This window comes from Topomyia yanbarensis, chromosome 1 (genome assembly GCF_030247195.1).
Source record: "Topomyia yanbarensis strain Yona2022 chromosome 1, ASM3024719v1, whole genome shotgun sequence".
NCBI classification, from domain to species: domain Eukaryota; kingdom Metazoa; phylum Arthropoda; class Insecta; order Diptera; family Culicidae; genus Topomyia; species Topomyia yanbarensis.
Genome location: NC_080670.1, coordinates 138,152,543 through 138,170,626, shown reverse-complemented (window position 1 = coordinate 138,170,626; position 18,084 = coordinate 138,152,543). Strand labels below are relative to the sequence as shown.

The 18,084-nt window shown below is 42.1% G+C and overlaps 1 protein-coding gene across 1 annotated transcript in view; it reads left to right on the top strand.

Moving 5' to 3' along the window:
• The first annotated feature begins 740 nt into the window (after positions 1-740).
• The window catches only part of LOC131692615 (cell division cycle and apoptosis regulator protein 1-like), an 80,695-nt gene continuing 63,351 nt past the window's right edge, over positions 741-18,084 (top strand). Inside the window, exons 1-5 of the mRNA XM_058979803.1 lie at positions 741-890; positions 969-1,134; positions 1,192-1,739; positions 1,791-1,975; positions 2,039-2,545. Coding sequence (XP_058835786.1) covers positions 1,023-1,134; positions 1,192-1,739; positions 1,791-1,975; positions 2,039-2,545 — 1,352 coding nt within the window. The 5' untranslated portion in view covers positions 741-890; positions 969-1,022. The remainder of the gene's footprint in view (positions 891-968; positions 1,135-1,191; positions 1,740-1,790; positions 1,976-2,038; positions 2,546-18,084) is intronic.

Below are 18,084 nucleotides of genomic sequence, written 5' to 3'. Positions count from 1 at the left end.
AACAGTAAAATGTAATGTGAATGCACTGTATCAGTTTTTTGCTGAACAGTGAAATTTATTGTTACATGAAATTTTATTGTAAATGTACTGTGAGAACTTGGCATCGAACAATGTTGAAACAGTAATATCAATAATATTTATTGTTTTACGATTGTTTGTAGGGTAAATGCTATTGTAAAATTCTATCCGGGCGGGGAGTCTTCACAACCAGAGATGCCAGATTTGCAGACAAGTCTGCAAATTCGCAGACTTTTAATTTAAGCTGCAGATTTTTTCGATGACGCAGATATTTGCAGATTTTTTAGTTTGGTTGCAGATATTTGCAGATTTTTTAGTTTGGTTGCAGATATTTGAAGATTTTTGAATATAAAGGCTTTTGGTTACACTAGCTTTCCTGACATTTTTTGTTCTTTCCAGACTTTTAAAATTATTATTGCAGACATTTGAAAAAAGTACCTGGCATCTCTGTTCACAACATTTCAAATGTCATCAAAATGAAGACAAATCTTCAAATCTGGCATCTCTGCTTCCATCCCTTTTCGAACCAGAGATGCCAGATTTGCAGACAAGTCTGCAAATTCGCAGACTTTTAATTTAAGCTGCAGATTTTTTCGATGACGCAGATATTTGCAGATTTTTCCGTTTGGTTGCAGATATTTGCAGATTTTTGAATATAAAGGCTTTTGGTTACACTAGCTTGCCGCACATTTTTTGTACTTCCCAGACTTTTAAAATTATTATTGCAGACATTTGAAAAAAGTACCTGGCATCTCTGTCTCGAACACTTTTTTAATGAAGTTTAGTTCCAACATCGTTGCAAATGTGATTTGGTCAGTTTTTGTAAGTGAGAAAGAGTTCATACGTTTATCTGGCTAGTGTGGCTATTTTAGGTTTGTGGGCCGTGTTATTATACTCAACTCTTAACTATTTCTGATTGACCATCACAATTCTCAAATTTCACGGTTTAGGATTTGTTTAGATAATTAGTTGAAAGAGCAAGTTTCATTCGAAGAAAATCCAAGATGGCCTTCAACCAGAAAAATCCACCATGGCAGCGAAACGCCGGCCAAAATATTGCTGGAATGCAAGCGCTTGTTAGTTTCCCACAAGCACCAGTTTTCAATCAAAATCTCGGTAATTACAGAGAACATAATTTTCTCTAAGGATGCTCAGCAAGGTTTCTTATTACAGGACTCCAGCAGCAACAGAATTTATCACTGATTCCTCAGATGAGTTTACAGCAACAGCAAATTTACTCGCAGCCGGTCCAGTATCCAACATCGCGAACGATCAATACTATTGCGTTCCAAAATCAAACGCAAACTTCACAGCAGGTCGGTCAGAGTACATCCAAATTTAATCCGAATCAACGAGTTTTTAGTGGTACCGGGCATGTTACCAAGGTTCAAAACGATTTCGGTTTTATTGATGAGGAGGTGTTCTTCCATAAGAATGTTTGCAAGGGATCGTTTCCGAAGTCTGGTGACCGGGTACTGGTCGAGGCAGCTTACAATCAAAACATGCCGTTCAAATGGAACGCGACGCGGGTCCAAGTATTACAGTCTACATCATCAAGCTCAGTAAACAGCAACAATTCCACAAGGCATGTGTCGAGTTATGGTTCAGGACAAAACTCAAACAATGATCGATCGGGACGAAGCCGGTATTCACCATCACGAAAATCGCCGGACCGACATGTACATCGTACTAGTCACGATTCTCGTCAGCGAGATATTGACGTAAGTAAATTTATAAGTATTATCTTAGATAACTAGCAATAACGATTACAGGACGAAGAACGCCGCCGTCGTCGAGATGATCGAGATGTCGATCGTCATCGCGAAAAGCAACGTGATCGTACGCCCGAACGCAAAGATCGTGATAGGAGCCCAGTTCGCAAGAATTCACCGAAACGTAGGAAGCTTCGCCCTACTCCACGTTATATGGTGCAAATGCCCAAACAGCTTCTAACTATGTAAGTTAGCTTTATATAGAGCGTAACATTTTCGTATTTATTCATGAGGTCTATATTTCACAGTAAAAACGCGGATATTTTGGAACTTCGACGTCGTTATCACACCCTTTATATACCATCGGACTTTTTTATGTCGCAAATTCGTTGGGTTGACGCGTTTCCACCAAATGAACCATTTACTATTCGGAAACCATGTGCATTCCACGTAATGCACAAAGATGTAGAACCACTTCATCTTAACGAGGTCAATCTAGAGCCAGCTGACGCAGATTACTTATACAGCGCTAAAGTGATGCTGATGAGCACGCCATCAATGTCAGATTTTTATCAAAAATGTTTCGCTACCGGAGAAGAGCGTTCCGATGATGATAGAGATTTTGTACATCCAACACGACTAATTAATTTCCTGGTGGGCATCCGCGGAAAGAATGAAACAATGGCCATTGGTGGACCGTGGTCCCCGTCATTGGATGGCGAAAACCCACACACAAACCCGAATGTACTCATTAAAACGGCAATTCGTACGTGCAAGGGTTTAACAGGGATTGACCTTTCCAATTGCTCTCGCTGGTAAGTTTCAGTTCAGGAATGGGTTCAGCTATTTTCAACTAAAATAGATTTGTTTGTGTTCGTTGTATTACTTTGGTTGGATATACGCTTAGGGCAAACTATTATGAAAAAATACGAAATGTACAACAATGAGCACACAAGCGTTTGTCAGAATCGTATTAATTACAAACACATTTTGGTGAATTGTTATGCGTATCGCAGCAGTAAATATGCTTTGCTGCCTTCAAATGTCATGTGCCCGACTGGGTATTCTTTGCAGATTTCACTTAACAAGATCACAATTTTTTTCATAGCTGGTAATTGAATTGTGTAAAATCTTTGAACACCACCAAGCACAACCTTTGGTGTGATAAAATTGATGTTGCAATGAATGCGAGTGGTCTGAGAAAAGATTCTTGGAAATTTTACCCCATAACAGGCGGACAGGGCACCCGGTACCGTTTTAGTGTTTATAACTACTTTTAACCGATTTAAACACCAATAATTTTGTGTTGTACATGCTCGTTTAAAAAGGGATTTGCTAAATAGCATACATCAAATGCATTTTTAATATTAATTGTTTTAATTTATATTTTACCACATTTTCATAATTTATTATTTGTCGTTTTTGTATTTCATTATTCAGTTTTACTCTTGAGATTTTTAAGTTTTGTTAGATAGCTTTAATTCAAATGTTGGGTCGTATGCCACAGTACTGTGAAAGATTAGTGTAAGTCACCTAGGTAATTACAAGTAGCATTTTTGATGATAGTATAGTTCCAGTTTATGGGTGAATGGACAGTATGGTTCTAATATGAAATTTAACAATATATACGCGAACGGAGGTCTTAGTGGAATGTACGTAATGTTTCAAAGATTTTCTTCCATTTAATTCCACTATGTTTTTATAGTTAGATGCACTTGCACTTCACTATTTAACAGATACCGGTATTTCGATTACTACTTGTAATCTTCTTCAGTGTTTGTGTTTCAAACACTGAAGAAGATTACAAGTAGTAATCGAAATACCGGTATCTGTTAAATAGTAAAGTGCAAGTGCATCTAACTATAAAAACATAGTGGAATTAAATGGAAGAAAATCTTTGAAACATTATGAAATTTAAGCTAAATATTTTTGTTTTATCCGTGCACTGGCATTTTCTCAACTCATTAGCTGTTTGCAATCCCAAGTGTCATTTGCATACTAAAAATAATAGATCCGATGAGGTGAGTTTCATGCGTTTGGATATGTTACTGTTCTAGAATAAAAAAGATTAAATGTTATGTTGAATAGTTTAGCTGAACTGAAAAAAAATACCGACATATTAATTCACTGCAACATACACTTTAATACATATAACTAAAGATTTTTTCAAACTAAGATTCTAGTGATTTTTTTTTCTATTTGTCATATATTCTATAAAATTGTCGGAAGTATCACATATAGCTCGTGAGCTCTGTATTTTTGTAATAACAAACTTACGAATTATTTATAAATGAACAGGATTTCGAATGTGAATGACTTAAGGATGTGGAAAAGACTGTATTTGCAACAGTAACAACCACAGCCAAAAGTATTAGATATTTTTCTCTTTTTCCCACACTCTCCAAAGGAAATATTCAGTACTTCCACGAAATATGAGATTTAAATCTTCAATAAGATTTTCATAATGTTCTAATGAACTTAGGTAAACAATCTATTTGTTGGCCAATTGGCAGCATAACAAATTATATTATTTAATAAATTATTTATTATTTAATAAATTATTCATTATTTAATACATAATTATTTAATTATAGTGCGCATCTGAAATTTTGACAATTTTGGAATTAAACCGGAACCAGTTAAAAAAAAAACTCTATTTTATATTGGTAAATGTTTCAATGTGGAACTAGAACAGAAGCAATTCACAGTACAGCGCTTTGCTTTATAAATCCGATCCATTTTGTTTCGAAATTTACATTAAGGCACCGCTGTTCTATTTGTTGCTTAATTTAAAATACGTTCAGAACTGTGTTTCAAATACATTGAACAGTCCAGATGCTCAAACTGGATAAACCGGGGAAAAATAATATTGAGTCCAGGAAGACATGACATGGCTTGAATTTTAAACTAAAAAGAACACCCGCTCAATTTGCTGCTGGGGAGAGTGAGCTCTAGTTTTAAAATTTTCCGTTTTTTGTATAGAAAGGTCAACATTATCAACCTCATTCGTTTCGAGCAAACTTCATGTGGAGAAATATTGCTTACGCCTTTATTGGCAGAGATTCTTTTTAACGAAATCCTAAAATACCTTCACTGGTATAGCTACTCAGGATAATAATAATAGAAAAAATAAGGGTTTGCCTGGTCCATAATGTAATGAATATGTATATTGACTAGAACAGGGATAATCGAGTTATGTTATAAGATAGAGAAGAAACAGCACAGTTGAAGGAAAAGTATTCGCGAGTAAGGACTAATACTGCTAGTATGTTTACCGTTTCAATTAATAGTCGATTGATCTGCTTCGGACCTAGGAGACAAAAAGGAGATTAGGAAGAGACAGAAGCGGATTCAATGCGAAATTTGCCAATATGACGTTGACCCCAAGGCGATGGTAGGATGATTTTCCATAGGATGACAGACTAGATGACACGACGTTACACGCTCTGAACTTGCGCCAAATAGTTTGTATTCGATTGATCCGCTTCTGACCTAGGGGACCCATGAGGAGATCAGGAAGAAAATACAAGCGGAATCAATGCGAAGTTTTAATTGCATCACTGACGACTTAGCACGCGTTGTTAAGAGCAGGATACATTGGACCAGACAAAATAGAGAACTTGACGTTACAAACTTCGAGACAAACATGCGCAAAATTTAGTCCTCCTCCCGAGGACCGGTGTTTATTTGGCGGACAGTCGCTAATCCTTCCGATTTTGCAAATTTTGTCTCGCGGGACGGACCGAGATCCCTCAAGCTATAAGCTGCAGTCCTATCAGCCCGTTAAAAAAAAAAAGGTCAACATTATCAATCTAAAAATGAACCACTCCAGAAGGTGTCGTTTAATCGTTACTTGACTCGAAATAATTTTCCACATTCTATCGAACCTGAGCAACAAAGTTCTAAGTGTTTCAGATGAAGCAACAAAGAGAACGGCAGCATATACTAGTTTTAAAATTCGAAACAGAACTGTACGAAATAATAAATCAAAACGCTCTGTTGGGGAGGTTGCTTTCATTCCAATAATAATTCCAAGTTTGAATACTCCGCTGCTGAACATACTCAAAGGAATTCGATTGTATTAAAATACGAAAACTTGAAAAACTGCGATAACGATAAAAACAATCAGCGCTTTCTCTTGGACCGATGGCATTACTTTTGGGTTAAAACCCAAGAATCAGTACACATTAACTTCGCAACATTTTGAAATAAATCAACCTGAAACTGCTCTATCATAACTCAATCTCAACTGCCCTACTAAATTTCCAACAAATATGCATCATACCGGCTTGAACCTTCATTCGAACCGGTCACAAATCTTGATAGCTCCTGGTTTACATACACTCAAAAAAAAGTAAACGTTACGCTTATTGATTTTACACATAGATTTTTGCAATTAACGGGGGCATATAGACACTATTTGCTGGCACATAAACCTAATGTGTGTATTTACAAGAAATATTAATCTTACATTCACATTTCATAACTATTAGGCACATAAAACCCCATTCTACAATAATACGCACATATAACTTATGTGTGTGCATACATAGTTTATACAGTTGACACATAGAAGGTATGTGTGTGCGCGATAACAATAGCATTTCTTCTTCATATGAATTTTAAGCGGTTTGAAGCAAATAGAATTAACTTTTGGATTTTTTTCAGTGTAGAGTTTTTCAACAGCAACAGTCTTTCTCAAGGCTACCTATATTTTCGTTCGATCAGTCTTTCTCAAGATTACCTATATTTTTTCGACAATTGATCTTTCTCAAGACTACCTACTTTTTCTACTCAATCAGTCTTTTTCAAGACTAAAACATTTTCAAGAACAATTCAGCCTAAAGAAATATTTAATTCTTCCAACATGCCTGGGTCCTCCCAGAAAGGCCGTGTGCCAAAAATTAAAGCTAAACGGAAAAGGGTATCTTCTCCACCCGAAAATTCAATTGACTGCAGCAACTCATTCGATGTTTTATCCGAATGTGAAGCTGATGAAATTTCTAAATTTCCTCGCATTGTTCATAACGCCAATGAGAAGAAAACACAATCACCTCCTCCTATAATAGTGATGATCTCCGACTTCAAAGCCTTTCGAACTGAGCTTTCGACGTTCCTTCCGGACTTGAAAGTCTCTTCAGATTGGCCGAAGAGGAGAATGTCGAGTTACAGCGAAGGAATTGATTGGCCACAAACGACTACTCAAGTATCTTACGGAGAAGTTATATAAATTTTATTCATATGATTTCAAGACAGATAGACCATTCAAGGCTGTCTTGAAAGGACTACCACAAGGTCAAAGTTTGGACGAAATATCCAACGAATTGAAAAATTTACTTGGCTTTTCTCTTTCACAAGTTATTCTTATGAAGAGAAAGGCTAGCGGCGATAACACGCCAGTAGGCTCTTGAATTACCCAGGAGCTTTATTTAATTCATTTTAACCGTAATGAGGTTAATAATTTGAAAGTATTTGAAAAAGCACGTTTTATCTTCCACGTGCGAGTAAAGTGGGAACATTATAGACGACATGGGGGCAGAATTCAAAATCTGACCCAGTGTCGTAGATGCCAAGGCTTTGGGCACGGCACAAAAAATTGTCATTTGGATTCCAAATGTATGATCTGTGGTGATAAATCGCACACGAAAGATACTTGTCCGGTGAAAAAAAAACACAAAAAGTTTGAAATGCGCTAATTGTAGCGAAAATCATAAATTTCTGGGGCTGTCCTGTTCGAGAAAAAATTATAAATTCTCGTTCTAGACAACAAATAAATTCTTCAGGTACACTTCAAGAAAACACGTCCAAACGTGTTAATCCGATTCAAAATAGATTAACAACTTCTTCTACCTCCGTCACACCATCCTACAATAGTGTGTCATCTTATGCTTCAGTGGCAGATAACAAGGCCAACATAACGGCTACCGTTACCACGCCTACAAACTCGTTTGCACCCAATGCTTCCTTTAGTCCAATGGATCTAGGTAGCGTAACAGAAGAAAAATAAAAATACCTGCAAGACTCTATGTTACCTATGATGATTGCCATTTTAAAATCTACCTCCATGTTTGAAGCTTTTGAAGCGGGGTGGGAATTTGCTAACAAAATTGTAATGAAATTAAAGTTTAACAATGACTTTAAATAATCGTTTAAATTTATTAAATTGGAATGCTCTTTCATTAACCCTCCGGAAGTCGCGCTAGTGCACTGAGTGCACGTTGCTCTGAAAATCTAGCAAAATCGTCTTAGGGCATCAGCGGCTGCTCGTTCAGTGGGCCATAAGCGCGACTTCCGGAGGGTTAAAAACGTGCGAAGACGAATTTTTCAACTTCTTGAAGATACATAATGTGCATATAGCCGTTGTGACAAACTTTTTTAAAACAAAATATTAAATTGAAGAGTAACTTCAATTTTGTTATTCTTCGATTTGATCGAATTGTTGGATTCGGCGGAGGAATCGCAATAGCGGTTAATCGCAGGATCAAACATTCCGTTACACTGTCTCTTGACACCAAGCTGATCGAGAGTTTGGGTATCGAAGTTGAAACAGATCTTGATATCATTTTTATTGCTGCAGCCTATTTGCCTTTTCAGTGCACTGGCGAGCAAATTAATTTTTTGAAAGGAGACTTACAAAAACTTACAAGAAATCGGTCGAAATTCTTCATAATCGGTGATTTTAACGCCAAACACCGAGCCTGGAATAATGCACAAAGCAATTCCAACGGTAAACTACTTTTTAATGATTGCTCTACTGCTTATTATTCAATTTTGTTCCCGAATGGTCCTACGTGCTATTCGTCTGTAAGGAATCCATCAACAATTGATTTGGTTTTGACAGATCAAAGTCACTTTTGTAGCGAATTGATTACACATGCTGACTTTGATTCTGATCATCTTCCAGTAACTTTTTGACTTTCTCAAGAAGCTGTTTCCAATCCCATTAGCTCAGTATTCAATTATCACAAAGCGAATTGGGAAAGGTACAAAACTTATATTGAGAATAATTTTAATCATGACCTTGATTTACAAAATAAAGCTGACTTTGATACGGCATTACAAAATTTAAGTAATTCTATAGTTGATGCTAGAAATTTATCAGTACCAACAACACAGAAAAAATTTAATGCTCCTATTATTGACGACGATCTTCAACTTCTGATTCGCTTGAAGAATGTTCGAAGTCGTCAATATCAACGTTCTCGTGATCCTGCTATGAAATGTATCTATCAGAATCTACAAAAAGAAATTAATCATAGATTCACACTCTTAAGAAATGAAAATTTCGCGAAAGAGGTTGAACAAATCAAGTCAAATTCTAAACATTTCTGGAAACTTTCTAAGGTTCTTAAGAAACCTCAGAAACCAATTTCAGCTTTGAAGGAAGGTGACCACATACTTCTTACAAACGAAAAAAAAGCTCAAAAACTTGCTCATCAGTTTGAAAGCGTCCATAGTTTTAATCTCAACGTTGTGAGTCCTATTGAAACCGAAGTCTTACAAAGATATGAAAACGTTTCAAATCAAGTATTGTCTCTAGACGATATTGTTCTTAGTCGACCGTTACCGGTAGTAGACATAGTTGAACGGCGCTACGCTACAAGTATTTATTTGATTAATTTAATTCAAGCCGCGCGCGATTTTCGAAAAAAAATAGTCAGCATTATGTCGTGTAGTGTTCGATCGTGTTCAATTAGTGATGATCGTTTTTTATGGAAGTGCGAGTTTTGCAACAAATCGTATCACGCGGCCTGTGTAGGAGTGCAACGGCACCAGGAGCATCACATCACGTCTTTTATGATTCCTCTATGCTCGGATTGTCAGCATAATCTTAAAACGGGGATTGACACACGTAAAGTGCTTTTCCAACAGGAGCAGCTGTTTAATTTAATCAAGACGCAAACGGATTCCAATCTTCGAATAGCTGCTGACATCAAAAAGTTGAACGCATTTGGTGAACTGTTCGATAACATTGATCACCAGCTAAAAGAAGCGGTGACTAATGTAAATAATATTACCTGCGCGAAAGTTGATTATGCGGTGTCAACATTATCGCGCACTATGGAAAACAACGCGGTCAATAAGGCCGATGAGCTCGTTGTTTTAAAAAATCATATAACGTCATTATTCAACATATCTATGGAATCCACAAGGAAGCGCATTGAGGAGTACGTGGTGGAGCTCACAACTGACCTGACTCGTGAGCTAAAAAAAATATGCTGCGAAGTTCAAAATTTAAGCGTAATAACCATTGACATGGCGTCTCAATGCAACGAACATACCGGTAACCAGTCGTTTTCTGCCCGTGATGCTCTTGACGAAATAAAATCACAAGCCAGCGCTGTTGGCGACGATATTTTAGACGAAGTAAAGGCAATTGCCGCGACAATTAGTACCCTGGAAACCAGTGTTAATAATGCTCGTTTGACACCTCTGGTGTCTCCCCCCAGTCTGATGGACGAATTGACCGTCGTTTCAAATAAAACTGCTATCTCAGGTTCGCAGCATAATCAAGTGGCAAAAGATGGATGGCGCACACTTGGTTCGAAAAGAGTGTGGCGCTCCGACTGGTCAGAATATGACTTACGTAAACAGCGTCGCATTAAACAACAAAAAGAGAAAGATAAAGCAGCAAAGAGTAAAAAATCGAGAAGAAAACAGGGTACAAGATACAGCAATATCAACAGTAATAACAATAACAACTACAACAACAAAGATAGCAAGTGCAATAAGAACAAGAACCGCAATAAGTACAACAATAACAATAATCACAACTACAACCAAAATAGAAACAACAACAATAGCAACAAAAACAACAGCTACAAATCCAATAATACCACCAACAATTTCAATAGAAACAGGCACAACATAAACAATAACGACCACAACGGAAACAGAAACAACAACATTAACAGCAGTAACAACAACAATACTCACAGAATAAGCAACTACAACAAAAACAGCAACTACAACAGCAACAACAACTACAACAGAAATAACAACAACCACAACGAAAACAGAAACAGCAGTTACAGCAACAACAACAACAACAGAAACAGCATTTGCAATAGAAACAACAATGGTCTTAACAACAATCACCATAACAATAAACATCATTGTTCATCTTGCTCCTGTGAACGTTGTTACAGTAAAATGTGTAATTTAAATGTAAAAAGGGAGGAATAAGAGATTAGTGTGTACTGCAAGAGGTGGGCATTTGACAGCCCGCTTGAAAACAAAAGATCGCTGCACAATTTGCTTGAAAACAAATCCCCGGAAGAACGGGTGCCAAAATAAAAATGGTTAGTCGGAGAAAAGAGTTGACCGAGTACGGTCGGTGGCGGTCTGCGATCCCCGCCGAAAAAAAGGGAGTCTGAAAAAAAGTCGACGGAGAGCGGTGGTATTTCTCCCCGACGGGAGGCGTCAAAAAAAAAAAAAAACGCCACGAGTGAGTGAACGGTCGAGGTCGGGCCGTAGTGCGACCGCTATTGCAAAAGTGGTACCCTTTTTCCCACAAAGGCGAGATTCGCCCGGCAAGTTTCGTGGTGGACGGAAGTGAAATTAGGTTGGCCGAAACGAACGCGCACGTGTGCCTATTCTTGCTTCGGCCGGGTCAAAAGGCTAGTTTTTCCATCCCCTTTTGCTTGGGTATCGTCGCAATCGTCCTGGTGGTCATCGGTGTGGTGAAAATAACGGAGACATTTTATCCGTGCGCTCTGCGATCGGGAGACAATTTTGATTATCGCCAGCGACATCAACAAAACTGCGCTCGTGTTCCCGAGACCCGAAAAAAGCAAGATTTGGAAGTCCCGGAACTTTCGACGAGGCCGAAAGACGTGTTAGGTCGAGCAGCATTGAACGGGAATTAACCTCGCAGGTTACAATTAGTTGGCGCTATCATCGAACGCACCGGCGACGACGGTGAACGAATCGACGCAGTCAAGACCGTCCCACCTCTCCATCAGCCGGCCTCGTTATGCAGGCGCACGTATGGTGAAGAACGACTGCCAGCCACGAGACATCACAGTGATCTGCTTGGTTCCAAGATGACCCACGAGATGTGATCGTCAACTACCGGTGAGTCTGCACATTATCTCTTCCCTCTTACAATAACATATTTATATTTGTGGGATTTCGCCTTTTGATTTGGGTAAAAAGGAGCAAATACAATTTTTTGTTACAATGGCGCCCAACATAAAATCCCACATGTTTATTTGAGCCAATTAGTAGATTAGTGTAACATTAAAGATTTGTGGTAGTAATTAAGTTTATTTGGTTTGCGATCCATTAAGAAACTTTTAGGATGGACTTCACCCATCTAAATGACGAAGAGATCAACTACGAGTTGGCCTTACGTCACATGGTTAATCTAGGTTCTATGACTCATAGAGTCAAAGTTCAAAAGTTGAGGGCCGCTGTTCAAGATGACCGGACCCGAAACATTTTTCACAACAGTTCGGATCACGTTATGAGTCCAACTGTTAATATAGAATCCTGTCAGGTAGCCATTTATGAGCTACAGAAAGCTGTCGGACCTGCTCTTCAGAGCACCGACAAGCAAAATTTAAGTCAATTACGGTCGCGACTCGTACATTATAGGAACAGGTTGGCATGTCTCAAGCCGCCGGGTTTCCTAGCAGACGCGCACAGATCGCTCGACGCGCTTGTCAGAGTGTTAATCAGTGACGTGAACAGTGCTTTAACCAATCCAGTGAGTGTGGCAGGTTATGGAAGTGCAGGAGGGGCAGTGCCAAAAACCAATCGGCAGCTGCTAGCGGACGAGAACAATCCAACGCAAGACGATAACGGCGCCAGGGCGACTGGATCGGACGCGTCGAGAGAGCATAGCAGAAGAAGCAGTCAACATACAACGCTTCCGGCATCCAGTTCGTTACTATCCGCGAGCCGAGGGCAAGGTGCTCTCGAATTGGACTTCTCCGGCAGACGTTTCTATAGTGATCACGGACGGATTACGACAGAGTTACATTACACGCCGCCACCACTGGACATTCCACCGACTCCCAGGAGTTTTCACAATCACGAGCGGTGGGACAATTCGCGCTTAGCGGATCAGCAAGAAGAGGAAAGAGCCGGCTGGAATTCGATCGATAACCAACGCAGGTCGGAACGAAACGACCGAGCAGGAACAGCCAGCGGCACGAGAGGAAACAGGAACGTATGGGAAGAGTACGACCAGCTGCGCGATGATTTACTGCATCATCTACTGCGGCGAGACACCAGAACGGCGAGCGATCGGGGCGACGACAGGCGCACAACGAAAGCAGTACACAACTGGCCATTCAAGTTTCGGGGAGAGAAGGACACAACGTCGCTAAACATATTCTTGGACCGAGTTGAAACATTCGCTAGATCGGAAGGGATGAACGACGACACCTTATTGGCATCGATCAAACATCTGTTACAGGAAGATGCTTTGGATTGGTACGCACGAGCCATGGCGCAGCACACATTACTTTCCTGGGAGGCATTCAAACGGGAGATACGGAAGGAATTCCTACCCAGTGGATATGCACAGATTTTGCGCCTTGAGGCTTGCTTCCGATTCCAAGGACCCAACGAGGCATTTTCGAAATATTATAGGGATATCGCAGCATTATTTCGGTTTGTTACACCACCGATGTGCGAGGAAGAGAAGTTTTTCATCGTAAAGAAAAACATGAATGCCGATTATGCAGCGATCGTGACCGCAGCCAGACCACACACTATACAGGAAATGGTGGAAATCTGCACCAGCTACGATGAAACGAGGATGCTTCTGAACAGGCAACGCAGGGTTCCAATTCCGCACAGTGCGCTTTTAGAGCCTAGCTTCGCAACACCCACTGTTGTACCAAGACCAGCACCGGCAATGCAGCATCAACCACGGTTCGGCAGGGTACACACAGTAGAGCTGGAGGAAAACTCGGCAGGCGGATTGGTCGACGGGCAAAATTCCTCGCTCGATGAAGAAGGAGCATACTCGCAACATGATGACGGATACTGGCAGCTGAAGATAGACCAGCTCACGGAGCAAGTCAGCGCGCTGAAGATGCAGTTGACGACGAGGAACGCTAGACCAACGTTTACGTCAGCACATAATTTGGAGAAGGCGAACGTCGCACAGCAGCACAGACAATACGCGTCACAACCACTCACGCAGCAGACACAGCGTCAGTACAGCAACCAGGTACAGAGACAGCAACCTCCGCCTGCGCAGCACCACTCTCGGGAGTTGCAAGCTCCGCAGAACTCAGTACGAGGAGAGCAAGACAGAGCTGGGGAACACAGAACAGATCCGATAGACCAGAGACGTACGGGTATGATCTGCTGGAACTGCGATGAGGAAGGACATCGTTTTATGGATTGTGCAAAGCCACAGGCAATTCTTTTCTGCTATCGTTGTGGACGAAAGGGATACTCTCTACGCAGCTGCATCACGTGTCGGACAGATGCGGGAAACGCCACCGCGGGGAATCTGCAATAGAGGGTAAGGAATCTCCGCAATCAATAGAAAACCCCTCCGATACCACCGAACTAGGATTACTAAATACAATTATCATTAATCCCGGACTAGACAATCGCCCACATGCAATCATTAGTATACTGGGCAAAGAAATGACAGCGCTGCTGGATAGCGGGGCGAACTGCTCACTGCTAGGTGGCAACAATGTAAAGATCGTCGAACAGCTAAGTCTGCGCAAAGGAAACGTGATTGGAGCAAAACAGCGGACGGCACGCAACATAAAATTTCACACTTCGTTCGAGTGCCGATAGTTTTTAACAACCGGAACGAGACCATCCCATTGCTGTTGATTCCGACAATTCCGGATTGCCTGATCCTGGGCATGAACTTTTGGGACAAGTTCGGAGTCAAAGCAACATGCTGCAGTGTGGAAACAGAGCTGGAGGAGACGGAGCTGAACGAGGATGAGCCAATGAATGTCCTGAGCGCAGCACAACACAGACAGCTTAAGGAAACGGTTGCGAAGTTCCCAACAGCGGAAGGAAGGCTGGGCAGGACAACACTATATGAGCACCGGATAGACGTAGGAGACGCACCACCACGCAAGCAGCGACACTATCCAATGTCTCCGTACGTGCTAGAAGAAGTGAACCGCGAGATCGACAGGATGCTCGCTCTGGATGTTATAGAAGAAGCGCTATTTTCTCCGTGGAACAACCCACTGGTAGCGGTTAAGAAGAAAACTGGGAAATACCGGGTCTGCCTGGACGCCCGCCACTTAAACTCGGTGATGGTGAACGAAGGATACCCTATTCCGCAAATCTCGTCAATTATCAATAATCTCGGCGGTTGTGAGTACATATCGTCAATCGATCTCAAGGATGCGTTCTGGCAGTTACCGTTGCAGGAGGCATCCAGGCCGTTGACAGCATTTACGGTTCCATCACGAGGACACTTCCAGTTCAAGGTAGTTCCCTTCGGACTTTGTACAGCGAGTCAAGCTCTCGCGCGATTAATGACACACTTGTTCGCAGACATGGAACCATACGTATTTCACTACCTGGACGACATCGTAATCTGCTCCAAAACGTTCGACGAACACATCAAGCGGTTGGAAGAAGTAGCGAGGCGTCTACGAAGAGCAAACTTGACGATATCGCCAGAGAAATCCAAGTTCTGTCGTCGAGAAATCAGATATCTGGGGTACATTTTGAATGAGAGCGGATGGAAAGTCGATGAAGAAAAGATCGAGAGCATCGTGAAATTCCCAGCTCCAACGAATCGGAAGGAGGTGCAACGGTTTCTCGGCATGTGCAATTGGTACCGACGTTTTATAGCAGATTTCTCTCGACTGGCAGTACCAATAACGGAACTGACGAAGACAAGGAATAAGTTTCGATGGAGTACGCAAGCAGACGAAGCATTCCTAAAGCTCAAAGCAGCGTTGGTATCAGCCCCGGTGTTGGCAATGCCGGACTATACAATGCCATTCGCTATTGCCTGCGATGCCAGCGATGTCGCGATTGGAGCCGTACTGACGCAGGAGACTGACGGAGAAGAACACCCGATTTGCTACTTTTCACAGAAGCTATCGTCTTCGGAACGGAAGTATTCGGTAACGGAACGGGAATGTCTGGCGGTCATCCGCGCCATCGAGAAGTTCCGAGGGTACATAGAAGGAGTGAAGTTTACAGTTTTTTGCGACCATGCCGCACTCAGCTACCTGCGATCGATGAAGAATCCGACAGCCCTCATGAGCCGGTGGTTGTTACGTTTAAACGCATTCGACTTTGAGATCAAGTACCGGAAGGGAAGCATCAACGTAGTGCCGGACGCACTATCACGGATAGTGGCATCGGCGTCCTTCGACGGTGCGAACTCCACTGATTCGTGGTACATGCAGCTAAAGGATAAAGTGCAGAAGGAAGGCGATCGTTTCCCGGACTTCAGGTTAGCGAACAACGAGCTGTACAAGAACTGTTTAAGCAAGGACGAAGATGGAAATGCGATCCACTTGTGGAAAAAGGTGGTACCATTCGAAGAGCGACGCGGGTTAATAGGCAAGTTCCATGACTCACCTACAGCAGCACACTTGGGCTTCCACAGAACTCTTCAGAAACTTCAAGCCCATTTTCACTGGCCGAAGATGCGGGAGGAGGTAAGCAACTACGTCAAGAGCTGCCAAACCTGCAAGGCAAGTAAAGCACCAAACACAAAGATGATGCCACAGATGGGAAACTTGAAGCCAGCCAAAATGCCCTGGGAGTTAATATCAATGGACTTCGTTGGTCCGTTCACACGCTCGAAGCAGGGAAACACAGTCATGCTAGTAGTCGTAGATTGGATCACGAAATACGTCGTCGCACATCCAATGAAAAACGCGGACGCTTCAAAGATGGTTCAGTTTCTGGAGCAGGAAGTCTTCTTGAAGTTTTCACGTCCCAGAATAGTTTTATCGGACAATGGAAAACAGTTCGAGTCGACGGTGTTCAAGTCAATGCTAGCTCGGCACAACATCGTGCATATGAAGACGGCTTACTACTGCCCAATGGTAAACAATGCAGAGCGGGTCAACAGAGTACTAATCACCTGCATTCGAGCATTGCTAGAAGGAGATCATCGAGAGTGGGATTCACAGCTTCCAGCAATCACGGCGGCCATCAACGGTGCGAAACATGATGCGACCGGAGTAAGTCCGCATTTCGCCAACTTTGGAAGGGACCTAATACTTCACACAGATCTCTACGTGCAACAAAGTCTCAACACCCCAGACGACCCCAAGGTAGCACAGGATATGCGATTGTCAACGGTTCGGCGGGTACAGGAATTCGTACTGCGACGCATCAGGAACAATCACGAAAAGGCGAAGCAGAGATACAATCTTCGAACACGAACAGTAGCATTCAAACCGGGAGATTTGGTATGGCGTAGAACCTTCGGTCTGTCGTCGAAAGCAAACCACGTGAACCGCAAACTTGATCCCAAGTTCGTTCCAGCGATAGTCAAAGACGTCCTGGGCGTCAACCTGTACACTCTAGAAGACGTAACCACGGGAAAGAGAGGCAGGTATCACGCAAAGGACATTAAGGCGGATTAGAGAAAATTTACTCAGCTATGTCGGTAGGCTCCAACCTGCTAACCACGAGCATCATGCTCCCAAAATACCGTTAGCCGATCGGGACAAATCGTGCCCTGTCATGGTGTGGCGAGCAATAACTTTTCAAACTACCTCCCCATCATGGCACACCAGCCAGCGTCGTTTGGATTCGAAGAGCTGTCTAGGAAGGCCCATGACAACTCGCAGTCGCAGCAAGGAGCTTTCGTGACGTGAGGGACGGGACAGGACTTCCATCAACGAGGACAGAAGCCTTCAGCAGGCAAGCCGTTAGCGTATCGGGAGAAAACGCACGTCGAGAATCAAAAGCCTACAGCAGGCAAGCCGTTAGTGAATCGGGAGAAAACGCACGTCGAGAAGCAAAAGCCTTCAGCAGGCAAGCCGTTAGCGTATCGGAAGAAAACGCACGTCGAGAATCAAAAGCCTTCAGCAGGCAAGCCGTTAGCGAATCGGGAGAAAACGCACGTCGAGAAGCAAAAGCCTTCAGCAGGCAAGCCGTTAGCGATTCGGGAGAAAACGTGTTTCGAGAAGCAGAAGCCTTCAGCAGGCAAGCCGTTAGCGAATCGGGAGAAAACGCACGTCGAGAAGCAAAAGCCTTCAGCAGGCAAGCCGTTAGCGTATCGGGAGAAAACGCACGTCGAGAAGCAAAAGCCTTCAGCAGGCAAGCCGTTAGCGATTCGGGAGAAAACGTGTTTCGAGAAGCAGAAGCCTTCAGCAGGCAAGCCGTTAGCGAACCGGGAGAAAACGCACATCAGAAGCAGAAGCCTTCAGCAGGC